Below are 23,480 nucleotides of genomic sequence, written 5' to 3'. Positions count from 1 at the left end.
GGCGCCCGGGGGCTCAGTCAGTTGAGCATCTGACTCTCAGTTTTGGCTCAGGTCGTGATCTCAGGGTTGTGTAATCGAGCCCCATTATCAGACTCAGCATTCAGGGTGCAGTCTACCTAAGATTCCTTCCCTCTCCTTCTGTCCCTCCCTGCTCACACATTCTCCTTCTCTCTCCCTCTGATTGATTGATAGATAGATAGATGATAGATAGATAGATAGATAGATAGATAGATAGATAGATAGATGATAGATAGATAATAGATGATAGATAGATAGATAGATAGATAGATAGATAGATAGATAGATAGATAGAGTGAGTGAGCTGAAATCAAGAGACACTTAAGCAACTGAGCCACCCAGGTGCCCCAGGAGTGGTTTAACAGACTCTAGAGTCAGAGTGCATTTGAACCTGACTTAGCCACTTACCTCACTTCTCTATGCCTCAGTTTCTCATCTGTAAATAAGATCATTAAGTTACCTATCTCACAGGGCTACTGTAAAGAGTAAATGAATAAATACATATAAAGCACTTAAGAAAAATGCCTGGCCTATAAGAAGCACTAAGTTTGCTCTCATTTCTTCTTCTCCTGCTACCAGTAAACTCCTTGGGCAGCCCTGGTGGCTCAGCGGTTTGGCGCCGCCTTCAGCCCGGGACGTGATCCTGGACACCCAGAATCAAGTCCCACGTCGGGCTCCTTGCATGGAGCCTGCTTCTCCCTCTGCCTGTGTCTCTGCCTCCTCTCTCTCTGTGTGTCTCTCATGAATAAATAAATAAAATCTTAAAAAAAAAAAAAAGAATGTAAGCTCCTTAAAGGCAGAAACATATCTTTGTCTCTACCCACAGATGCCTGCTTAATCAAAAGGCCTCAATTTAATTTTATCAGGGTACTTTAACTTAAAGAAAAAGAACATAAGCAGGGACTCTTAAAGTTATACATGCCTCATTCAGATGCTGAGGGGCTGGGCAAATACCACCTCTCCAGAAATCTGGATTACACAAAGAGGAAAATCTGGAGACTTGTGGGGGATCCCTGGGTGGCTCAGCGGTTTAGCACCTGCCTTTGGCTCAGGGCACAATCCTGGAGTCCCGGGATTGAGTCCCACGTCAGGCTCCCAGTATGGAGCCTGCTTCTCCCTCCTCCTGTGTCTCTGCCTCTCTCTCTCTCTCTATCATAAATCAATCAATCTTTTAAAAAATAAAACACGCCTGTGTTTCAGACCATATCCTTACCATTGTTTTTTCCCCATTACTGCTTTTAATCATAACATTTGTATATGTTTTTTTCTAATTATAAAAGGCCAATTTTTATAGAAAACTGGAGGAAAAAAAAAGACAAGCTTTCAAAAAAATAAACAAATCCTCCATTATCTCAATGACCAGAAATAACCGCTGATAATATTCTGGTAGGTTTAAGTAATTTTTCTCAACTCATAGCGTTCCTCCCCACCCCATCCCCATCCCTAAAAAGTAGCCTACATAGTATACAGTTCTATATTCAATTTTTGCCACCGTTGTTAACATAGGCTGAACAATTTCCCTTATCATTAAGCATTCTTTGACAACAGGAAAAGCCAGTATCAGCTGCTGCTGCCAGTCCTCCTCCCACAGCAAAGTCCCTCATCAGACCCAGCACACTCCCCTGGTGAGCCAGACATGGCTTCAGAATCCTCCTCAATAGTGTTCCAAGAAAAAAATCACTAATCGATCCCAGAGTGGGTGTAGTAGATTTAGCCCATCTGAAATTTCTAAGTAATACATTTTAAAAAGCTACATGGAATTCCCTTGTGTGGCTCTATCATAATTTATTTTACCAATCCCTCTTTATCAGACATTCAGATGGTTTCCAATCTTTTCCCTTATAACAAAAGGACACTAAGACATATGTATTCATAATTACTGTGTTAGGATAACTTAACAAATTTTGCTATAGCTTGCCAGAGAGGTACCAGCAGTGCCTATCCCCCGCCCTCAAAACCAGTATTATTTAAAATCTCCTCCAATTTGAGATGAGAAATATAATTTATTTTTTATTTTGCAATTCTGATACTAAGTTAAAACTCTGTTAATGTTACTAGTTATTTGTGTTTCTTTGACCATTTTTATATCAGGGTGCTCATCTTATTTATTGATTTATAAGCACTTTATATATTAAGGAAATTAATCTCTGCCATTATGTTGTAAACAAAAATAAAGCAGCAAAAAAAATTTGCCCTTTAATGTGTACATTGTGTTTTTTAACATAAAAGTTTTTAAAAGTCTAAGTAGCCAAATCTTTGCCTTTATGAACTCTATTTTACATGTACCCCTGCGTAAGGTTTTTCCTATGCTAAGATCAAATATATTTTATGATATACTACTTCAATGTTTATACATATTTAAATGTTTAGGGGTAAGTAAATAGATATATTTTAGCATATGATACAGGGCAAAGATGTAACTTTATTTTCTGCAAATGTTTGGCCAATTGTCCCAATACCATAATCTATCCTTTTCCCACAGATCTAAAGAAATACCGCCTCTATCATACACTAAATTTTAATGTATACTCTAATCCTTTTACGGGCTTTTCACTCCATTTCACTCATTTGTTTGCAAATTCCTCAGCCAGGACCACACTTCCACATTATCACAGTATATTTTACCTCTGTTACCACACAACATTCTGTTGTTCTTCTTTTCTAATCCTTCCTTATCTGTTCTCACCTGCTTAGTATCCTAATTTCAAAATTATCCTTCTCAGGATTCCCCTCCACACTAGTTTTTCTAAGGCTCCTTCTAATACGCCTTTTAGATCACTAGATTCCCTATCACCTAAAGTGTGCAAGCCAAATCAGAATCATGACTTGGAAGGTCTGGTGTAGAATTCAGATATTGGGGCAGTAGATTTGTATAAGCTTTGAACCTAAAAGGCTCAGCAAATCTCTAGGGTTTATTTGCCCCACATGAGTACTTTTTAAAAAATCTAACATGTAGGGAGTAACCTGACAAAAGATTTCTACAGTTCATTGGGAAGCACTGGCAAGGGCACTAAATAGTACTAAACAAACCAAGTCACAATGCGTACAAGGAAGATTTGGAGACTTGGGGTATAATCAATGGATGAATGGAGAGAAGCCTCTGCTGGTATCCCATGGCTCCATCCTTAGGCCTGTTTTTTGTTTTTTAAAGACTTTATCTTTAAGTAATTCCTACACCCAGTGTGGGGCTCAAACTCACAACCCCAAGATCAAGAGTTGCCTGCTTTTCAGACTGAGTGAGCCAGACACCCCTTAGGCCTGTTTTGATGAACTTGAGTGAAGATACATAAACGGCAAAGTTAACAAATGTCATATAACACAAAGCTTATACAAACAGTGAACACAGCAGCTGACAGAATCCATCCAGAAAGTTTCTGACAAGGGCGGCCCGGGTGGCTCAGTGGTTTAGCGCCACCTTCAGTCGCTGCTGATCCAGGGCCTGATCCTGGAGACCTGGGATCGAGTCCAACATCAGGCTCCCTACATGGAGCCTCTTCTCCCTCTCTGCCTGTGTCTCTGCCTTTCTTTCTCTCTCTCTCTCCTCTCTCTCTCTCTCTCTATCTCTCTCTCTCCCCCCGCTGCATGGAGCCCGCTTCTCTCTCTGCCTGTGTCTCTGCCTCTCTCTCTATTTCTCATGAATAAATAAATAAAATATTAAAAAAAAAAAAGAAAAATGTTCCTGATTCCTGACAAGCAATAATGATGGGCCAAATCTAACAGGAGGAAAATAACCCAGGATCCACACTGAACACTGCACTGAACCATAAAGTCAGGTACAAACAGCATAGGGTGGGAAAGATACAGTTTAGTAAGAGTACATGGGTAGAAGGGACTGGATGGTTTAATCAATTGTAACTGCAATACAAATCAGACCATGAGACAGTCTTGCCAGGACGGAGACACCCAGCACCAGGCACACTCCCTGGTCCACCACCAAAATCTAGCAGGTACTTGCCAAAGGAGGGAGCAGAGGAAAGTAGCTGCTACAAAAGCTGCTGTGGTTTTACCATGCTTAGAAGAAGATGAGCTAATGTATCATGCAGATCAGATGACCCTTAAGGTCTCTGACATCTGTTATAGGAACCATACATTATTTAGGAGGGTTATGGAAACTAACCCAAATTTGGGGAAGCAACTGAGATTATAAGGAGTCTAGACATCCTCTCATGAGAGAATGTGCTGAAATTCTTTTTCATTCCACGTTGAAATCTTATGAGTCAGAGCTGCCAAAGACGAAACAGGTTTCTTTGTAAAGTTAGATCTTTGTCACTGGGGATAATTAATACAGGGTGACATGAAAGAAACTCAAGCAGGAGGACTGTACCTTTCAGTCCCTTCCAACATGGAAATTCTTCTTCCAACTATGTAGTTTTAACCCAGTGTTTTTAAGTTAGAAAGTCATAAAATTACCAAAACAAGCAACTTTTGTCAATTGTGAGCAGGGAAGCCTCACAAAAATACCACTGGGATCCAGTGTTACACAAACAATAAGCTAGAGTGGGAAATGCCTGAACGTGGGAATGAGGCTGACCTGGATCACATTCCCAGCCACATTTACAGGCTGTGTAACCAAGAGCAGGGTGTCAACAAGCATTCACAGGGCATGTACTAGGTGCCAGTCACTGTGTTAAGTACTGTGGATATAACAAATAACAAAACCATCCCAGCTGTCTTCACTGTTCTCGTGGAGCTTCTAGCAAGGAACAGATCTAAAAATTTATTCAATGCAATTAATCATAAGAATTCCAGTGTTGCCCAAGAAAACTGTTATTAGAACACAGAGCACAGGGCCCCAGTCTGGACAAGGGAGATGGAGATTAACTAACCTATCTCTAAACTTCAACTTCCTTAAACTTCCTAGCTGAATTATGGTGAAGATTAAAAGAGATAATAAATATAATGTGCCTAAAACAGTTGGCACATAACAGGTGCTCAATATATCTAGGTACCCTCAAGTCCGCTCTGCTGTAACAAAGAAAATTTTCTTCTCTTTTTGCTAAGAATAAGCCTACTCATTTAAAGCACACACGACAATATTTGTAGAGGACTGACTGTCTAGGGATAGGTGTACCTTTAGCAACAGCTGACACACAGCTGGAAGAAAGGATCAAGTTAGAGGTCAATGGGAAAGCAATAGAGCAACATATTAAAACAGTAACCCAGGCTGAAGCGGGGTCATCAATTCCATCTGGCCTGACAGAGAATATTCTGCTCGTCTGCCCATGTGCATTTGTTTCAGACCAGCAGGATGTTCTCCTTCAACCACAAGAGTGAATATTAGCAAATGACCAGTGAAGTAAAAAAATACCATAAAAGCAACAGAAACCAATGAGTCCTCCTGCAATCATAAAACCAGCTATCAATGCATAGGAAGCATGACATTTCTTCCACCCACACAGATCAGCAATTCTCGAAGTATGGTCCCAGGACCCCAGAGTGGTGCAGGAGGTGGCCAGAGACCCTTTCAGGTGTGTATATGATCAAAACTATTTTTCTAGTAAATCCAAGACATCACCTGCCTTTTTCACTCTCATTCTCTCAGGGGCATACAGTAGAGTTTTCCAGAGGGCTGCACAACATATGCTTTCATTGTCCTGAGGGCTAATGAAATGTGTTCTGAGGGCTAATGAAATATGTTTTTGTATATTCTAAAATTTCCTAAGATAAGCATTTTGGGGTACTCAATAATTTAAGAGTGCAAAGGGATCCTGTACTAAAAAGTTTGAGAGCCACTACACTAAGTAATTCCACCCCTACAAAAATGAAGAGAAGGAGGAGAGAAACACACTCTACTCAGTGTGATGTTTGGGAGAATGATCACACAGTGCAAAGTAGACGCTGCATAAAGGAGAACCATCAATTGAATCTGAAATGCAGCCAAATGAAGAGAGGCATTTTTGGGTATGCAATCAAAATGACAATTGCATATATGGGAAAATAAATTTGAACGTTTCTGATCTCAACCGGAAAGTTTCATTCAAATATGCTCTAGCAATTTTCATCTTAATTGCACCTCGCTGGCTAGAGAATTATAAAAGACACCGCAACAGTAAGAATTCAAGAACTCAAGGTTAAAACACAATGTAGTTTCCTAACTGCTTTTGGATATGAAAAAAAAATGTTCTTTATGCATAATTTCAAGTTTCAAATGTTATGACTTAAAAATTAAAACAGTGTATAAATTTGGATGGAAAACACTGTTTATTTTTTTTAAATAAAATAACATTTTCAGGGTGCCTGGGTGGCTCAGTCAGTTAAGCTCTGCTTTCAGCTCAGGTCATGATCTCAGGGTCTTGGGATCAAGCCCCACATTGGGCTCCTTGCTCAGTGGGGAATCTGTTTCTCCCTCTATCCCCCTGCCCCTCCCCCCACTTGTACTCTGTCTCTTCTCTCTCTCTCAAATAAATAAATAAAATAACATTTTCTTAAAGCCACTTTATAAATTGTAACACTGGGGGCACCCAGGTGGCTCAGTCAGTTAAGCGTTTGCCTTCAGCTCAGGTCATGATCTCAGGGTCCTGGGATCAAGCCCTGCATCAGGCTCTGCACAGCAGGGAGTCTGCTTCTCCCTCTCACTCTCCCTCTGGGCTTTCCTTCCCATTCTCTCTCTCTCTCTCAAATAAATAAGTAAAATCTATAAAATAAAGAAACAAATTGTGACACTGGAGCATCTGTGGTACCTAAGATGTAGATGGTGAATATAACCCAGAGAAACTCACTGCTCTAAACTGGCAGAAGTAGGGCAGCCTACTGATGATGCCTGGGTGGCTCAGCGGTTTAGCGCCGCCTTCAGACCAGGGCGTGATCCTGGAGTCCCGGGATCGAGTCCCGCATGGAGCTCCCCGCATGGAGCCTGCTTCTCCCTCTGCCTGTGTCTCTGCCTCTCTCTCTCTGTGTGTCTCTCATAAATGAATAAATAAAAAATAAATAAAATAAAAAATAAACTGGCAGAATACAGACAAAGGCAATATTGGCTTTCCAAAAAGTACCGTGGTTCTTAAATTTCTAGGGTTAGCAACCTACAGCATAGCTTCCTCATAATGTATCCTCAGGTTCTAAGCAATGGGAATGTAATAAGGATGACCTCAACTATAGAAGATCTCTCGTGTTTACTGAGCACCTACAGTATGGCAGGTACTATGCTAGGTACTATAAACAGAGACAAATAAGACACAGTCTATCTCCTAAAAGATACAAAGAGTATAATGAAGGAAAACTGAGTAAAGAAATAACACTAAAACAAATGACAAAGATGTTAAAGACTGATTACATTCACTGTGAGCAAGATTTTAGGGAAAGAGACCTGCCACAGTAGGGAATTTGGCAGTAGCTATCAAAGTTTAAAATACATCCCCTTCAAAAAATACATACATACATACATACGTACATACATACATAAATAAAACACATCCTCTTCAACTGGAGAATTCAACACTTAGGTATCTATCCCATAGAAATAATGTGCATTAAGACAAATGTACATGGAGGTTCACTGGAGCATTGTTCATAAAAGTCAATATTTAAAATAATCAAATTTGAAAAATAGTAAAAAAAATCATGGTATCTCCACATCATGAAACACTCCATACCAGTCACAAAAAATAAGGTAAACATGCATGGAAAGATCTTCTGTTATGTAAGTAAAATCATCAAGGTTCAGAATATGGGGCGCCTGGATGGCTCAGTCAGTTCCACGTCTGCCTGTGGCTCAGGTTATGATCCCAGGGTAATTGGATGGAGCTCCATGTCAGGCTCCCTGCTTGGCAGGGAGTCTGCTTCTGTCTCCCTCTGCCCTTCCCTCTTCTCCCCCTCTGCCCCACGCAGCTTGCTCTCTGTCAAATAAATAAAATCTTAAAAAAAAAAGGTTCAGAATAGGTACAGTATGATTTAGGTAGGGGGAAAAATTACATATATAAATATATGTATAGAAAATAATCTAAAAGAATACTCACAGAGACTATCTCCAGGTAGTGGAATGGAAAGGGGGTCTGTGCAATGAAAGAGAACTTTCATTTTTTCCTTCACTTTTGCACTGTTGTTTTTTATAATGACAGTCTATTTGTGTCTTATTTGTATAATCAAAACACACACACACACACACACACACACACATCCATAGACACAGACACAGTGCAGTATGACAAGTGCTATTATCTGGTAGAGGTTAGGACTGATCAGTCCTATCAAAACTGATAGGACTCTGGCGTTGGGAAGGCTGAGCTCTGACTGAGCTACTCCTCCTGTTAAAGAGGACTGTGGCCTGGGTGGGTCCAGTAACCAGGTTCTCCTCTCTCCATACCTCCTCATCTACAACACAGAGAGGACATAATGAATCACATTAGCCTCACTAGGTTGCCGTGAGGACTCTATATTCTCTGATACCTCTGTGCCTTTGTTCATGCTAATCACACTGCCTGACAGGCTTTCCCATGTTCTTTTCTGCCTATTAAAATAAAAATCATTCTTCAAGGCCCAGTTCAAATACCACCTCTTCCATGAAGCCCTCAATAGCCCCCAACCTGGTATTCATGGTTTCTTTCCCTATGCTCCCACAGTGCTCTGCTTGTATCTTTTTTAAAGTATATTTCCTTCTACCCTGCATTTATAGTCAGTCTCCCTAGTAACCTATAAACTGGAGTACAAAGACTGTACTATTCAACTCTTAATTGCCTAGGGGCCTTGGGCCTATTAAGATTCATTAAAAGTGTATGTCCTGGGAGGCAGAAAGACAGGGAAGGAAGAGAGATTTACAACATTAAAATCTGTATAAATATGAAAATCCCTTTAGTTAGAATTCATTTTTCCCCCTATCTAAATCATACTGTACATATTCCACACCCACATGACGGGTGATCTTCCCATGTCAGTCCTGTCAAGATGAACTGAAAAATACCAGATTCTTCACAACAGCATCTCACAGGACACAGAGGTGCTGGTGGAGGCAGCAAGCACATAGATTATCATTTCATGAGCACTTATTGTGTGCCAGCCAGCCACCGAGCTAAATAAATGCCATCATGCTCACCGAATCTTCACAACAACCCTGTGTAGGCGGTATTATTTCTTTGTACAAATGAGACATCTGAGGCTAAGAAAGGAAAAGTGACTTATTCAAGGTCACATGGGAGTCACACCCATATCTGTCAAACCGAAAAGCCCTTGACATTTTCTCAACAGAAAATCTATCATTAATGACAGGCATGGTGAGTTTTCTCTGCACCTTGAGAAGAATAACGCAGAAAAGAGTTAACATAGCAGACTTGACCTTTAGAAGAGTCTAGTTCTAGTCTGGTACTTGGCTTTTGAAAGGTCCCCTAAGTGGTAAAGGTGTTTTGCCCAACTGGAGCAGCACTTAACATCTGCTTTCCTTCTGGGAGTGCAGAATTTTGATAGTCATTGCTGACAGAGAAGGCCTATATAACTTGTCCTCAATAAATATATCCTGGACTCTTAGGTCTCAAATGTGCTTCCCTGGACAGAAACACTGCACACATGTTGATGCATTTCACTGTTGGGAGAAAGGAACATGTCTGCATGTAACCCAGTCAGAGAAAAGATAGGGAGCCTAAACATGAATTTCTCCAGACTGTCTGACCTTTCTCTCTTCCTGATCCTGTTGTGTGGCCCCGAGTACCATGACTCTGAGCTCTATGAGTCTTTCCAGTGATTTCCCTAACACGTGGGTCATTGTGGGACTCCTGACATAAAGCACAAAAACCAACGCAGGCAAAACAAACGAAAAACAAAACAAAAACAACAAACAACGCATAGAAGGAAAGAGGGTATTAGCAAGACAGAGCCTTACTTTTCTGGATTGTCTGGAAACTTGATCCGCAACTCTTGGTTTTTGTATGATCTTTTTTCAAATGTAAGGATCATTTTCTTCACTGAGCTCTCATCTAGTGGTTCCTCCTGGTATAAAGGGAACAAACAGCAACAATTTTAGTTCAAAGGGATTTCTTATTCACTAATCACTACTTCTTTTCCATGGCTTTTAGCCATTTGCCACTTACCTTTCTGGGTTAAATATACAGTACATACTTTATCTTCCCACTAGAAATAAGGTTAAGGATCTAGACCACATGCTATGTTATATCACTGTCTCACAACTAACTCAGGAAGCTCCATTTAAGGTTTTAAAGATTAGCTCATTCAACAAATATTTCTTGAGCATACTGGATAGCATGTACTAAGCAACAATATTAGATAAGGATTATTTACTATTTACCCATCTTTCTCCTTGTTGTAGAGATAATATCCAAGTTTAAAAGAACTTGTTCAAGGTCAACACCTGAGTCAGTGACAGTGGACCTCAATATTTTCTGCATGCCAAGGATCAGCAAACTCCTGACCATAGGCCAAATCCAATGCATGGCTTATTTTTGTACAGCCCATACCATAAGAAAGATTGTTAATTAGCAACAGTCACTGCTTGAGTTTCTTACACATCACTGTTTCGGGTCCTTATTAGCTGCTGAGAAGGAAATCAGAGAGGTACTTGTAGGCCTGATATAGCATCAAGAATTTAGTAACCACACTCAGGAGAGGCATAAAAACTAGGAGACCATACAGTTTTCTTATTTCAAACACTGGAATAATAACTACAAAGGTAAATAAAATGAATTTTTAAAAACAGAATCATCTCCCCCCCAAAAAAAAAAATCTACACTAAAATTTCAGGAACGTCTTCTCTTCTGTTTCTTTTTGAGGTTAAAGTCACATGCTACAACACTCTCTGCCTCTCCAACGCTCAACTCCTGGCATCACAGCTTTTGTGACCACTGACCACAACTCACACCTAAAAGTAATAAAATTTTTTTTTTAAAAAACCTTGCTATTAAGAGAACCAGAAACAGATCCTTTTGGAAAGCAATGAACCATCCCTAACATGTTAAGTACTCCAAAGTGTTAGCTATTACTTTATTAAATTTCAGTGTCAATATATTGGGTTTTAAGTAGGAGTTATCTATAAATTCGTTTTGGGCATGACAGATTTCTTAGATTTTATCAATGACCCCTGGCCACTGAGGGCCTCTATTGGACTCCCACCCCATCCCCAGTATCTACAGCTTAAAGAGAATCTTTACAAACTAAACTCAGTGCCCTGGGTCAGTCAGGACTCAGAGTGGAGCTTCACTACTTACTAGCCATGTGGCAATGTTACTTTGCTGAATATAATCCTCAAGCTGTCACCAAGTCCAACTGACCTTAGGAGTCTTTCTTGAATTCATCCACTTGGCATTCAGAATAAAATTCTAAATCCTTCTCATGACCCAGATATGGAAAAGTCTGGCAGGATCTGGCCCAGACAATCTCTCCAACCCCAAACCAGAGTAAACATCCCATGTCCACTTATTCACTATTGACTCTCCAGTGCCCATCACAGTGCCTGGCACACAGCAAGTGCCCAGTGAAGATGTAATGGAGGAAGGAAGGCAGGTAGGAAGAGAGGGAGGGCAAAAATATACCTGTCTCTTTCAAGGTCAGGGAGATGACCTAAAGAGATGAGGTACATTAAACTGTTTTTACAAACTAGAGGATGCTATATTAACCTAAACCCTTATTGTTGCTACTATCAACAGGCACAATGTACCCAATGTACTACGAGGATTTCACTAAGTAATTGAAATTTTTAGGAAGGGTTAAATCATTTTCAAGTAACCCCAATCTCCACTTCTTGTCCTTCCCTAACATTTTGCCCACCCTGTAGAAAAAAAAACATATTAGCGTTGATACAGCTCTCACAGGATGCCCCAAATCTTGGCCTCTCAGGGTTTGGCCTTCCCTCCTTTAATTTCCCTCCAATGCTGGAGTAAAACTGAATTATCAGTCTTAGTCATCGACCACAGCAGTATCTCCAATAGCTCAACGTCAGAAACCAGAGGGAGATTTCAGAAAGATGAATGCTGGTGATGTAGCACAAAAAGGACAATAATATTTTACAAGTCCACGTGACTTTACGGGGGCAAACATCACTTGTTTTTCATCAAACGGGACCTTGGTGGCAGTGAGAAAATAACTCCTAGACTTGTAGTCTTCCATGTGTCATTTTTACAAAGCGATCTCTTTTTCCCTTGTCCCCTAACAGAAGGCCTGGTCCCACACTACATTTCTGTCTCCTAGGCTAGAAACCACTTACCCATGACAGCTACTATCCTAATCCTCCAGTACCAGCCTTGCCCTACATGGGAATTATACCTGCCAATTAACTGCTGCTGCAGGGCTAACAGATTGAGCAGAAGCTATTGGGGGGGGTGGGGGAGGCAGGGAACAGGGAAGGAAGGAGGGAGGATATGCTACACACACTGTTTGTCTAAGCCTAGCAGGGCTGCTGCCCTTAGAGAGGAAATTCAGGACTGTCTCCCACCACAGATTTCCAAAGCACCACCATCTTTTAGGGGCAGATCCCCAAATTAGCACTGCTAATTTGGGGATCCTAATGAGGAGAGAGTTATTGTCACAATATAGTAAAGACCTTTTTGGAATATGAATCCATTTTTTTCCCTTCTCAGATTCACACTCCAGCTTCATTTTTTAAATCCAAACTTAGCATCATGTCTTTCAGGGAACCAAAAAACAGCTGGCTCTTAAGAATCTATTTCCATAATTCATATTGAACAAAATGCCAGAGTGAAATAACATACAAGTTAATACTTAAGGATATAAAAAGACACTTAGGTAAGGTCATTTTATTTTTAATCACTGGTATTTTACCTCTACTCTTTTTAGCTTCGTTCATTTATTCATTCAATAAATATTTATTAAGGGCCTACCAAGAGTCAGGCATTGCACCGAGTGTTAGAGATACAGCTGTGAACAAAACAGAGCCAGTCCCTTTTTCCTAAGAGGTCAGGGAGAGAATAGCAAATGAGTAAAATAAATAAACCAGGATCTCAGATCATTGTAAGTGCTGTGAAGACAATATACTGATCGAAGTGATAAGAGAAAGAGAGAATGATTTACAGGGCTACCTCAGAGATAGGAAAGGCTTCTCTGTCTCTGAGGAGGAGACATCTGAACTGAGACCTGGATTTCTCAGTTCAGAAGAAAGCTGTCTTGCAAAGCATTAGGGGAAGAGCATTCCACGAAGGGTACAGAAGTAAAAAGGTTCAGCAGTAGGAACGAGTATGCCTTAAGGCACCTTGAGGAACAGCACATAGCACTTCTTTTCCTAAACTGTATTTTTCAATTACACCTAAAAAGCTAATCTCTTAGCTCCACCTTTGAACTTCTCCACCTTTGTGGCCTTGCTAATGACATCTCAACTGAAAAACCTTCTTCCACTAGTTTGATAAAATTCTACTCCTCTTTTAAAGATTACTAACTATACTAAAAAATGGACATGCCTTCAATGTGTCTAGTCTAAGAATCCTTCTGACCCTGCTCAGTCAATAGCAACAGCCTCACAGTTCAGTGCTCAGGCCTCGATTATGACACATAATCCAGAATAATTTAAAAACTCTATCTATAATGATCTTTACACTTTGAAAATGCTTCCTGACTTTATTATTGCATTTCACCTTCATGTTAATACTGTGCAGTAAGTATTCTTAACCCTATTTCACAGATTAAGGTGAAAAGCTCAGGGAAAGCATTTGGCATAAAATGACCCTCTACAGATATGGTGTCACGGCCAGCCTCGTCTGCCACCTTACCTCTTCCTCTTCCTCCTCGCCCTCTCTGTCAATAATCTGAAGCAGTCTCTTTTTGTCATCATCTGCTTCTTCTACCACCGTCATTTCCTCTTCCCGATAGCGGCCACGGTCTCTGGGACCAGCTTGTCTCCGACGCATTTTCAGCTCTTCCTCTTCATCATCCCGGGGACGTTTTGTGCCCCTGTTGGGCTGAGAAAGAGAAAAAAGAAACATAGGATTCCAGAGCTGGAAAAGATCTAGAAGGGCATACATAGCAGCCATTCTAAAAGCTTTCAAGAATTCACTGATGAAAAACTCCATACAAAATGGTTTCTCTCACAAAATGAAGCCAAGTTCCAAGCGGTCATTTTTTCAGACCTGTAGCAATTTTATAAATACAGGACTGATGTCACCTACAAGGTTGTTGGCTTTTTTTTTTTTTTTTTACAGAATTTAAAAAATATGCGTAGTTTTACCACTTCACAAAAGTTACTGTACATATAGAAATCACAGGGAACACAGCCACTCTGAGACACATTCGGCTCAATTTACTAGTTATGACACAATCCCCAACACTAATCCCTCTGCACACGGTTGTAATTCATGTCTAAGAAAAGACTACAGTCACTCACAAGTTCTCATGGAGAAGATTACACATGCAACATCCAAGGGGCTACTGCACTCCGAAGTCCTACTTTACAGAAGAGCAGGGTAGAAGAAGGCCCAGAGGTAGTATTACCCAAAGATGCAAAACCAGCAGCAGAACTGAAAACACAATTGACACTTCCCGACTTCTGGTCCAGAGCTCTGTCTGCCCCACTGTTAGGTCCTCAGTCTGCCTTTGACACTGCAGTCCATGGAGGAGTTCTTAACAGTGCCCTTCTGTTAAATTGGAATAAAATGGGGGCACTACCGAAATGGCCTTCAGAGCTAAGGAGAAACAGCACTGCACCAGGGCTCAAACAGCTCAAATTACTACTGGTACAGCTCTGGGCATGTCATTAACCTCTCTAAACCTTTGTTTCCTCATCTGCAAATAGCAAATGGAAATTATAACCCTTTTCCTTGTGAACTTCAAAGGATGCTTCTCTGTGTGTGTATATTTACCATTCTTTTTCCAGCCTTACTGAGATATAATTGACATATAATGCTGTGTACATATGTCACTGTGTACATATAACAATGTATTTGATTCATGTATATATTGCAAAATGATTACACATAAGTTAGTTAACACTTCCATCACCTCTCATAATTACTTTTTTTTTTTTTTTTTGTGATGAGAACATTTAAGATCTACTCCCTTAGCAACTTTCAAGTATACAATACACTTGTTAACTATAGTCACTCTGCTATCTGATGGATTCCCAGAACCAGAACTTATCCATAACTGGAAGTTTGTACTAAAAGGTTGCAAACTTGAGTGAAAGAACGCTAAATAAAAAAGAGGTGCCTGGGTGGCTCAGTAAGTTAGGCGTCTTGCCTTCAGCTCAGGGCATGATCCCAGGGTCTTGGGATTGAGCCTCCACATCAGGCTTCCTGTTCAATGGGAGTCTGCTTCTCTCTCTTCCTCTGGCCCTCCCTCTGCTGGTGCATGTGCAAGCACTCTCTCCCTCTCTCTCTAATAAATAAATAAAATATTTATAAAAAAAGAATGCTAAATGATTACAGTACCAAACAAATATAAAAGATTATTACTATAAGGTAATCCACATGATTCTGTCTCCCTCAACACATTTGTGCTAGGCTCAATGAGCTTTTCTTTTTATATTATGATAACCACACACACAAATAGTGTGCTAGGTGCGATATGGTTTATTAAGACCAACAGAAGAGAATGCCACATTTGCTGCCAGCCTGCTAAGTTGTTTCATGGTAATAAGAGACAAATTTCTACTATACACATTACATATCTCACCTTTTGACTTATAACCCATAATGCTACTGAGTTCCACTATTCCAGTGGTGCAAAGTCACTCCTCACTCCTCTCTATATTCACATACCCTGCTGGTTCCACATACCAGGTGCGCCAATAAGTCTAAGCATATGACATTGCTTAGAAAACTCACATTAGACAATTTGGTTTGTAGGCTACCACCTGCTATTTTTCACTCTGCTCCTAGCCTCCATAAGATAGATTACAATTTCCTATGATAACACTCTACTTGCATAAATACAAAAATTAGAAGAATCTATTGTCATCATCACTGGTCTGCACTTAGAAAAACAGGAGAAAAAGAAGAAAGAAATCAACATGCCAGTTACCATGGACCACAAGAAAAAGGAGGTTGTGGTGTTCATGCAAGAAAGGAAGGAAAGGTAGCTTGATCCTAAAGGAGGGCAGGCTTCAAACCAGAAATCTGTAGCTCCCCAGCAGGTAAGAACTTTAGCCCCCTGGGAGCACTAATTCTTTCAGGCTCATAAAATGAGCCCTGCTGCGATTCTGATTAGCGTTGAGCCTGCTGCAGCAGTCAAATCAAAGCATGAGTTCCACAGTTCTCCACGGAAAGGAGATTTCTGGATTGTTTATCTCTGAGGGCAGACAGAAAAGCCAGTGGACCACAATTAAAAGGAGAAAGCTAAATACCGCCACACTTAAGAAATGCAAAACTGAAAGAACATTGTCAGTGTCTCTTTGGAATACATCTTCCAATCTTACGTCTTCCAAACTACTATTAAAAAACAAACCTTTTAGAGCTAGGGGAGGAGTTTCACTTTTACCTCTAATAATTTCCACTGAAAATGCACTTTCCTTCTGCAGAACTTAAAGCACCTCTCTTAATCTTCACCACACCTCTGGGGAAGAAAAGTAGGTTAACAGTTTTATTTTCTAAGCAGGGAGGCGGGATGCCTGAGATCCTTTAATAAACTCTTGCAAAGACAGTCTTGTCCATTCTCAAAGGTGAACCCGAACTCTCGGAAGTTTGCTAATCCAGGTCTTAATTCCAGGACCCTCACTGAGACAGGTTCAAGGGACTTTCAGTCAAGAACCTATACCCATAAATATAAGTCATGTAAGACCTCAGTAAAGTTAAAATGATAGTTGTTAAACCATTAGTTCAACAAATAATATATTAAAGAAATGTAAGGCTTGAAGGGTCTTCAGGTAATAAGGTGGCCCACGGTAGTCCCAGGCTTCCATTTGGGTCTTGTCTAAATGGTGACACGGGCACAGATAGGGCCAGGATGGATTCTTGAGAAAAGAACACCTTTGTTAATCTTTAGGAATAGTCTGAGCACAACATCCCTAAGAGGGGAAACTCTGGTTCACAAACTGTTTTCTACACCTCCCTTCTCTGTTACACAGGGCATTCAGCTGGAGTTCCTCTCATAACAACTCTCCAGCAGAGCAGAGCCAAAGCCACTAGGGTCCTCTGCCATGGTTGCTTCAGCAACATTATCAGCTCCTGCCTCCAACAGATAGGTAAGCTGTTTAAAGGCCCCGAGATATTTTGTTTCAGCAATTCTTTTCTCCCAAGGCAGGATTTTAAGAATTGTTGTTCTTTTCAATAAGGGTTGTCTCTTTTTTAGATACTAACACTCCCAAAGAAGTTTCTACTCATTTCTGAATCTGACCACTCTGAAGGATAAAGGTTAGGATTCATTTCTTTGACAAATATTTACTAAATGCCAACTAAGTATAAGGCCTATGCTGGTGACTGGGGACATAAATGTGAATAAGACAAATGCTACTTTCCTATCAAGGGGCTTAATGGTCTAGGACATAGTTACCCAATCAAAATGAAATGGAAATCATAGATGTAATTTTAAATTTCTTAGGGGCCACATTTTAAAAAGTAAAAAGCAGGTGAAATTAATTTTAATGTTGTTTTAATCTAATATATTTAAAATATTATCATTTTAAGATGTAATCAATATTTTAGAATTACTAATGTGATATTTTACATTTTTTTTCATACTCAAGCTTCTAGAGTTTGGTAGACTACTTTACATTCAGAGTGTATCTCAACCCAGACTCAGCCCCATTTCATGTCCCAACAGCCATATACTGCTAGCGGCTATCATATTGGCTACCACAGGTCTAGAGGATTTTCATCTGAGGACTTCCTGTTCCCTGATAAAGCAAAATGGAACCGTCTTTCCAACAACATTGTATAAAATATGGACTAAGAAAGCTTAAGTACTGTTTGTGAAAGGTCCCCACAAAAAAAAAATCATGAAGCTAACAATATCCTCACCTGGAAATAAATAAATGTCTACATTATATTTACCAATATTTGCTACTGAGAGAGTGATCAGTTACACAAAACAAAGCAAGAATACATAAATGGAGAAGAATCTCAGAGCTGTCAAACCAATTCCACTATAGAAGAGCCAAAGAGCTCTGGATTCAGGAAAGGAATATAACACTCTTAGCCTGTCAGAGAGGTCAACAGCTCACACATGAGCTCTCCTTGTATCTTACAAAACCAATCCCATGAGGATTAAGCCATTCTTACCAGTCACTTTTGGAGATTAATTTGTTTTGGTATCTGAAAGGTGTTTGGAATCCCTCAAGATGAAGGAATGACAAAAGAAACTGTTCCTCATAAAGTCATTTCTTTGTCTCTGCTGCCCACAGACTAGAGAAAAAATGATTAACTCTTAACTTCTGATGTTCCAGAACATCAGCCTTTAAGGATTTAAAAAATCTTCTACGTTCCCTGCCTTACTCCCAATAGGTAGTGAGCAATATAAATGCTCACTAAGCATTTGCCACCGTCCAACCACACAGTTGGTAGCCTTTCTAGGTTACATAAAAGATTTCCACTTGTTCAAAGCTTATAGTAAGCTTCAAGATTATATATAAGATGCTTTTACTTTCCAAAAATCTTGAAGCCTATTATGTGTGTATGTGTGATGGATGATATATATATATACATCCCCCTGGAAACAGATATCAAGACATCACCACAAAAGCTTGGAAAGAGTTAAAAAATTAAATAAGTAATCTGCCTAGGATACTCCCTGCGTACCCAGACAATATCCAACCTAAGCTGTAGGTTTCATTTTTCCCCTCTCTCCCTCTCTCTATTTTTTTTTTTTAATTAAAAAGCAGTGAGAAGCTGTAGCTATAATGAGGAGCTGTGGGAAAATGCAGTTATATTGGGCTCAAAGTAATGTACCATAGGAAGACGCTACATCACCAGAACGAATCCTAAATTAAAACTCCACTATGAAACCAACTCCATTTCCTCTGAGCATGCAATCTATATTATCACATTTATGGTCTTGTCTCGACCTCAATTAGACTTGGGGGTAGGGGTGGGAGAAAGGGGCCTTCTATAATAAGCAATAATGGCATCATTATGATAAATTATGAAAACACACAGCACAATTATTAATGTGAAAGCACATCTATACCAGGATATAACAGTGGAGATGTGTATGGGGGGGGGTGTCTAAATAAGTTCAGTATTCCAAGTTACCGGCTTAGGAAGGTAGTGATTTTTATAAAATGTACTTTTATGTTATTGGAAGAAAAAATATGTTCAATTCTATTAAAGGATGGAAAAAGTCAAAGGAAATCTTCTATAACCTAATAATAAACCAGGAATGTTCCATCTAGTACCAAGAAGCTTCAGAACTTCAAAAAAGGGCCTTCCAAAGGAGCATAAAGTATTATTTCCTAAATATCAAACAATGGGGAAGACTTAGAAATTTGAGCTCAAAGCGATAATCTAATTTATACCTCTCTTTATAGACAGGGAAATCTAAGCTTAGTGGCTCTAAGCAATTTGCTTGTGATGGACAGTAATTCAAGGCTTCTAATTCCCAATATAGTGCTTTTCTTTTCCTACTTTGCAATACTCACTAGTCCTTGCTAACCTATTTGCAATTGGTGATATCCTATATGGAGAATGAGTTTTGGAGTCAAATTTTCCTAAATTCAAATCCTAGTGCCTCTAGTTAGTTAGCAGTCCTGTAAAGTAACTTACCCCCTCTAAGTTTGAATTTTCTCAATCTATACGCTAGGAACAATAACCACTTCATACACTTACCTATATATGTATATACATACATGTAAGCACAAAAAGGCCAATGTTTCTGAAGTGCCCAGAAGAGACTGGCTCATAGAAGACAATACATGTAGCTTCCCACCTATTTTTGACACACCTGATTTAAAAAATCAAAGAACCTGGGATCCCTGGGTGGCGCAGCGGTTTGGCGCCTGCCTTTGGCCCAGGGCGCGATCCTGGAGACCCGGGATCGAATTCCACATCGGGCTCCCAGTGCATGGAGCCTGCTTCTCCCTCTGCCTATGTCTCTGCCTCTCTCTCTCTCTCTATCTCTGTGACTATCATAAATAAATAAAAATTTAAAAAAAAATAAATAAATAAATAAAATAAAAAATCAAAGAACCTAAGTTTGGAAAGGGTGTTGACCATTAACAGGTTTTAAAGGAGGATTTTTTTTAATGTCAAAATATGACAGACTCCATCCCTTGCTGTACCTCTTAATGTCCAATGATTAAGAACACAATGACAACAAATACTATCTCTTTGGTAATACTTTTTTTTTTTTTTTTTTGGTAATACTTTCCTTGAATTTGTTTATAACTCCTACATTTATGAGAGAGAGAGAGAGAGAAAGAGATGGATTAGTTTTGAGAGAGATTTTGAGACTGAGATTCATTCTACAGAGAATGCCTGTGTACATCTGTCTGGATTCACAACCTCCTGTACTAATTCTGAAGCACTAGAGACATCTAGACTAGGAAGCCTTGATCTAAACCAATCACCTATCTGAGGTTTGAATCCTCTTTAAAACATCTCCACTGGGTATAGGCTGGGGCTTTCCTAACACTTCCAGTAACCAGAAACTTACCCCCTCCCTAAATCATGCCCTTCCCATCTTGGGATCACTCAAAGAGTTTGTTAAATTGAGGAGAAACCTTCCAACTTACAACTTTCTTCCTTGGTCCCTAATCTTTCCCTTTAAAGCAATATAAACAACGATTAGTCTCCTGTCGTATTTTTTTTTTAAAGATGTTATTTAATTATTCATGAGAGACACAGAAGGAGAGGCAGAGACATAGGCAGAGGGAAAAGCAGGCTCCCTGTGGGGAGCCTGATGCCAGACTTGACCCCAGACCCCGGGATCACACCCTGAGCCAAACACAGGCGCTCAACCACTGAGCCACCCAGGCGTCCCTCACTCTCATATTTTAAAAAAATCCTTGAGATTATTTCAAGACAGTAATCCTATTTCTTTCCTTCTATATCATTGCCTTTTCTTTTTCAGAATAAACACTTTCAATATGGGGGGAGGAGTGCATGCAATGCATGGGAGAAAAGTAGGTATACAAATAATTAAATTCCTTCCTGCCATTAGGTTTCATAATTTTAAAGGTTTCTGATACCTCTTAAGGTAATTAGACATATGGAATGTCACAAATCCAGACTGTGGACGGATTGGTATAACCAATTTGAAATGCTCAGAAATCATCTGCTGTTAACCTCGCCTGATTACATTTTGTCAGAATAAAAGGGAGTTTTCAAACATTCATTTTTACCAGATGGTAGTGAGTGGCCTGACCCAGAAGTTACAGATGAGCTGCAGTAATGAGTTTTCCCTTGCCTTTGCTGGCTGCACATTCGCTGGTGACATTTTACAACTAGGACTTCTGGCTCAATCAATATTTGCAGGCATGAAACCTGCCAAAGTTAACATCAGGGCTCCCTTGCAAATTTGCTTAAGGCACCAGAACTGAAAAAGCTCACAATCTCTAATGCTGCAACTACCATTAGCCAAAGTTCATAATCAGGGATCAAAGCCATCAGAGACAGACCTCAAAAGGTTGTTGTGATGACTAAAACATCTTACAAAGGGGCCCTATGTAAACTGTAAAGTGATACATTAACAAAGGATTATTGTATCATATTTTTAAGAAATATCTGGGAAATATTCCAGGTATTTTTTTTTTTTTAATTTATGATAGTCACAGAGAGAGAGAGAGAGAGAGAGAGAGAGAGAGGCAGAGACATAGTCAGAGGGAGAAGCAGGCTCCATGCACCGGGAGCCCGATGTGGGATTCGATCCCGGGTCTCCAGGATCGCGCCCTGGGCCAAAGGCAGGCGCCAAACCGCTGCGCCACCCAGGGATCCCCTATTCCAGGTATTAAAATACAATTACATATTATATGTTTACAAACTTAAATCTTAATAAAACATATAATTACATATTATATGTTTACAAACTTAAATCTTACAAACTTAAATCAGAAAAATCAATGTATCAAAAATTAAAATCACCAACACTCTCACTTAAAATCTGTAATCTGATTGGCTGACAAGTAACATGGATGTGATTTATGATTTAAATCAGCAATCATGAAGACTCTACTTAATGAATTATTCCTACCGAAAATTCTTACTTCTGTGAAAGCCTGAATATATATTCCTCTCACCTCCAAAGGGTGTGTGGATTTCTTTTTTAAAAGTACAAACTATACTTTAGCATCCATGATTTACTTTGACATCTTCTCTGATTAATTCTGCAGCTGCATCAGAAAGCTGAATGTTGATTCAGTTTCTTTATTTATCAAGGCTAACAGAGGCAGATACTTGTAAAATCGTTGAAAGGTAAACTACCTCCATTTTAGCAGACTTATTATGAATGTTTTGTCAGTTACACCAGAACTATCATCATTCATTCATTCACTCAGGAAGTGTTTACTAAGCTAATAGAACCTGAACATCACTCCATTAGGTGCTAGAGGAAATACCAGACATCAATCCAACAACAATAACAACAGAATCGCACTGATCTGAAAGTAACATAGTACAAAACAAAAAGCAACAAACCAGTAATCAGAAAAATCTAGGTTCCTGTGAATCACTTAAGAGTCACATGACCTTAGATAAGTCATTTGACTTATCAGTGCAGCATTTATAAAATGCTCTGCTCTTGTTCTACCTCACAGGATTGTCTTAGTAAGATAAGGGAGAATAAGATTAAATAAGATAAAGATATAGCATTTTGAAAAGAAAACAGAACCTAAGATTCAATTTCTCTTAATGATTGCTAATGCAAGATCCTATATATACAATAGACTTTTAGAATTACTTAAAACCAACTTTTGACAAGGAGTATCATCACGATTGTGATCACAAAAGAAAAAATACTGAGCAGCCCGTTGGCATAAAAAAAAAAGGATCCAATGCCCCTAGAAATCAGAAAAATGCACATAGGGATGCCTGAGTGGCTCAGTGGTTAAGCGACTGCCTTCAGCTCAGGGCATGGTCCTGGAGTCCAGGGATCGAGTCCCACATTTGGCTCCCAACCTCTAAGAGCCTGCTTCTCCCTCTGCCTATGTCTCTGCTTCTCTCTCTCTGTGTGTCTCTCATGAATAAATAAATAAATAAATAAAATATTTTTTTAAAAAATGCACATAAAAAACATAAGATATTAGATTGGAAAAAAATGAAAAAATTAAAATCTAATCATATGTTGGTGAAGATGTGGAGAAATAGGAACTGTTAAAACTTGCTGATAGGAGTGTAAATGAGTACAAAACTAATTGGTGATACCTAATAACACTGAAAATGCATACATTCTGCGTACCCCAGAAATTTTACTCCCAGGTATGTGTGTGTATATGTATATACACACACACATTACAGAAACTGTCAGACATATGCATAAAGATACTTAAAGAATGTTCACTGGAACATATTTGTAATAAGAAAAAAAATTTCGGGACGCCTGGGTGGCTCAGTGGTTGAGCGTCTGCCTTCGGCTCAGGGTGTGATCCTGGAGTCCCAGGATCGAGTCCCACATTGGGCTCCCTGCATGGAGTCTGCTTCTCCTTCTGCCTGTGTCTC

General features: G+C 39.6%; 1 protein-coding gene across 5 annotated transcripts in view; it reads right to left on the bottom strand.

The window, feature by feature from the left end:
• The window catches only part of CTNNBL1 (catenin beta like 1), a 161,378-nt gene that overhangs the window by 117,533 nt on the left and 20,365 nt on the right, over positions 1-23,480 (bottom strand). For all 5 annotated transcript variants that reach the window (XM_038572282.1, XM_038572285.1, XM_038572281.1 and 2 more), the window contains exons 2-3: positions 13,674-13,862; positions 9,824-9,930 (exon numbers count right to left, since the gene is read on the bottom strand). In XM_038572282.1, coding sequence (XP_038428210.1) covers positions 9,824-9,930; positions 13,674-13,862 — 296 coding nt within the window. The remainder of the gene's footprint in view (positions 1-9,823; positions 9,931-13,673; positions 13,863-23,480) is intronic.

This window comes from Canis lupus, chromosome 24 (genome assembly GCF_011100685.1).
Source record: "Canis lupus familiaris isolate Mischka breed German Shepherd chromosome 24, alternate assembly UU_Cfam_GSD_1.0, whole genome shotgun sequence".
Classification (NCBI taxonomy): domain Eukaryota; kingdom Metazoa; phylum Chordata; class Mammalia; order Carnivora; family Canidae; genus Canis; species Canis lupus.
This window is presented reverse-complemented; position numbering and strand designations above follow the sequence as displayed.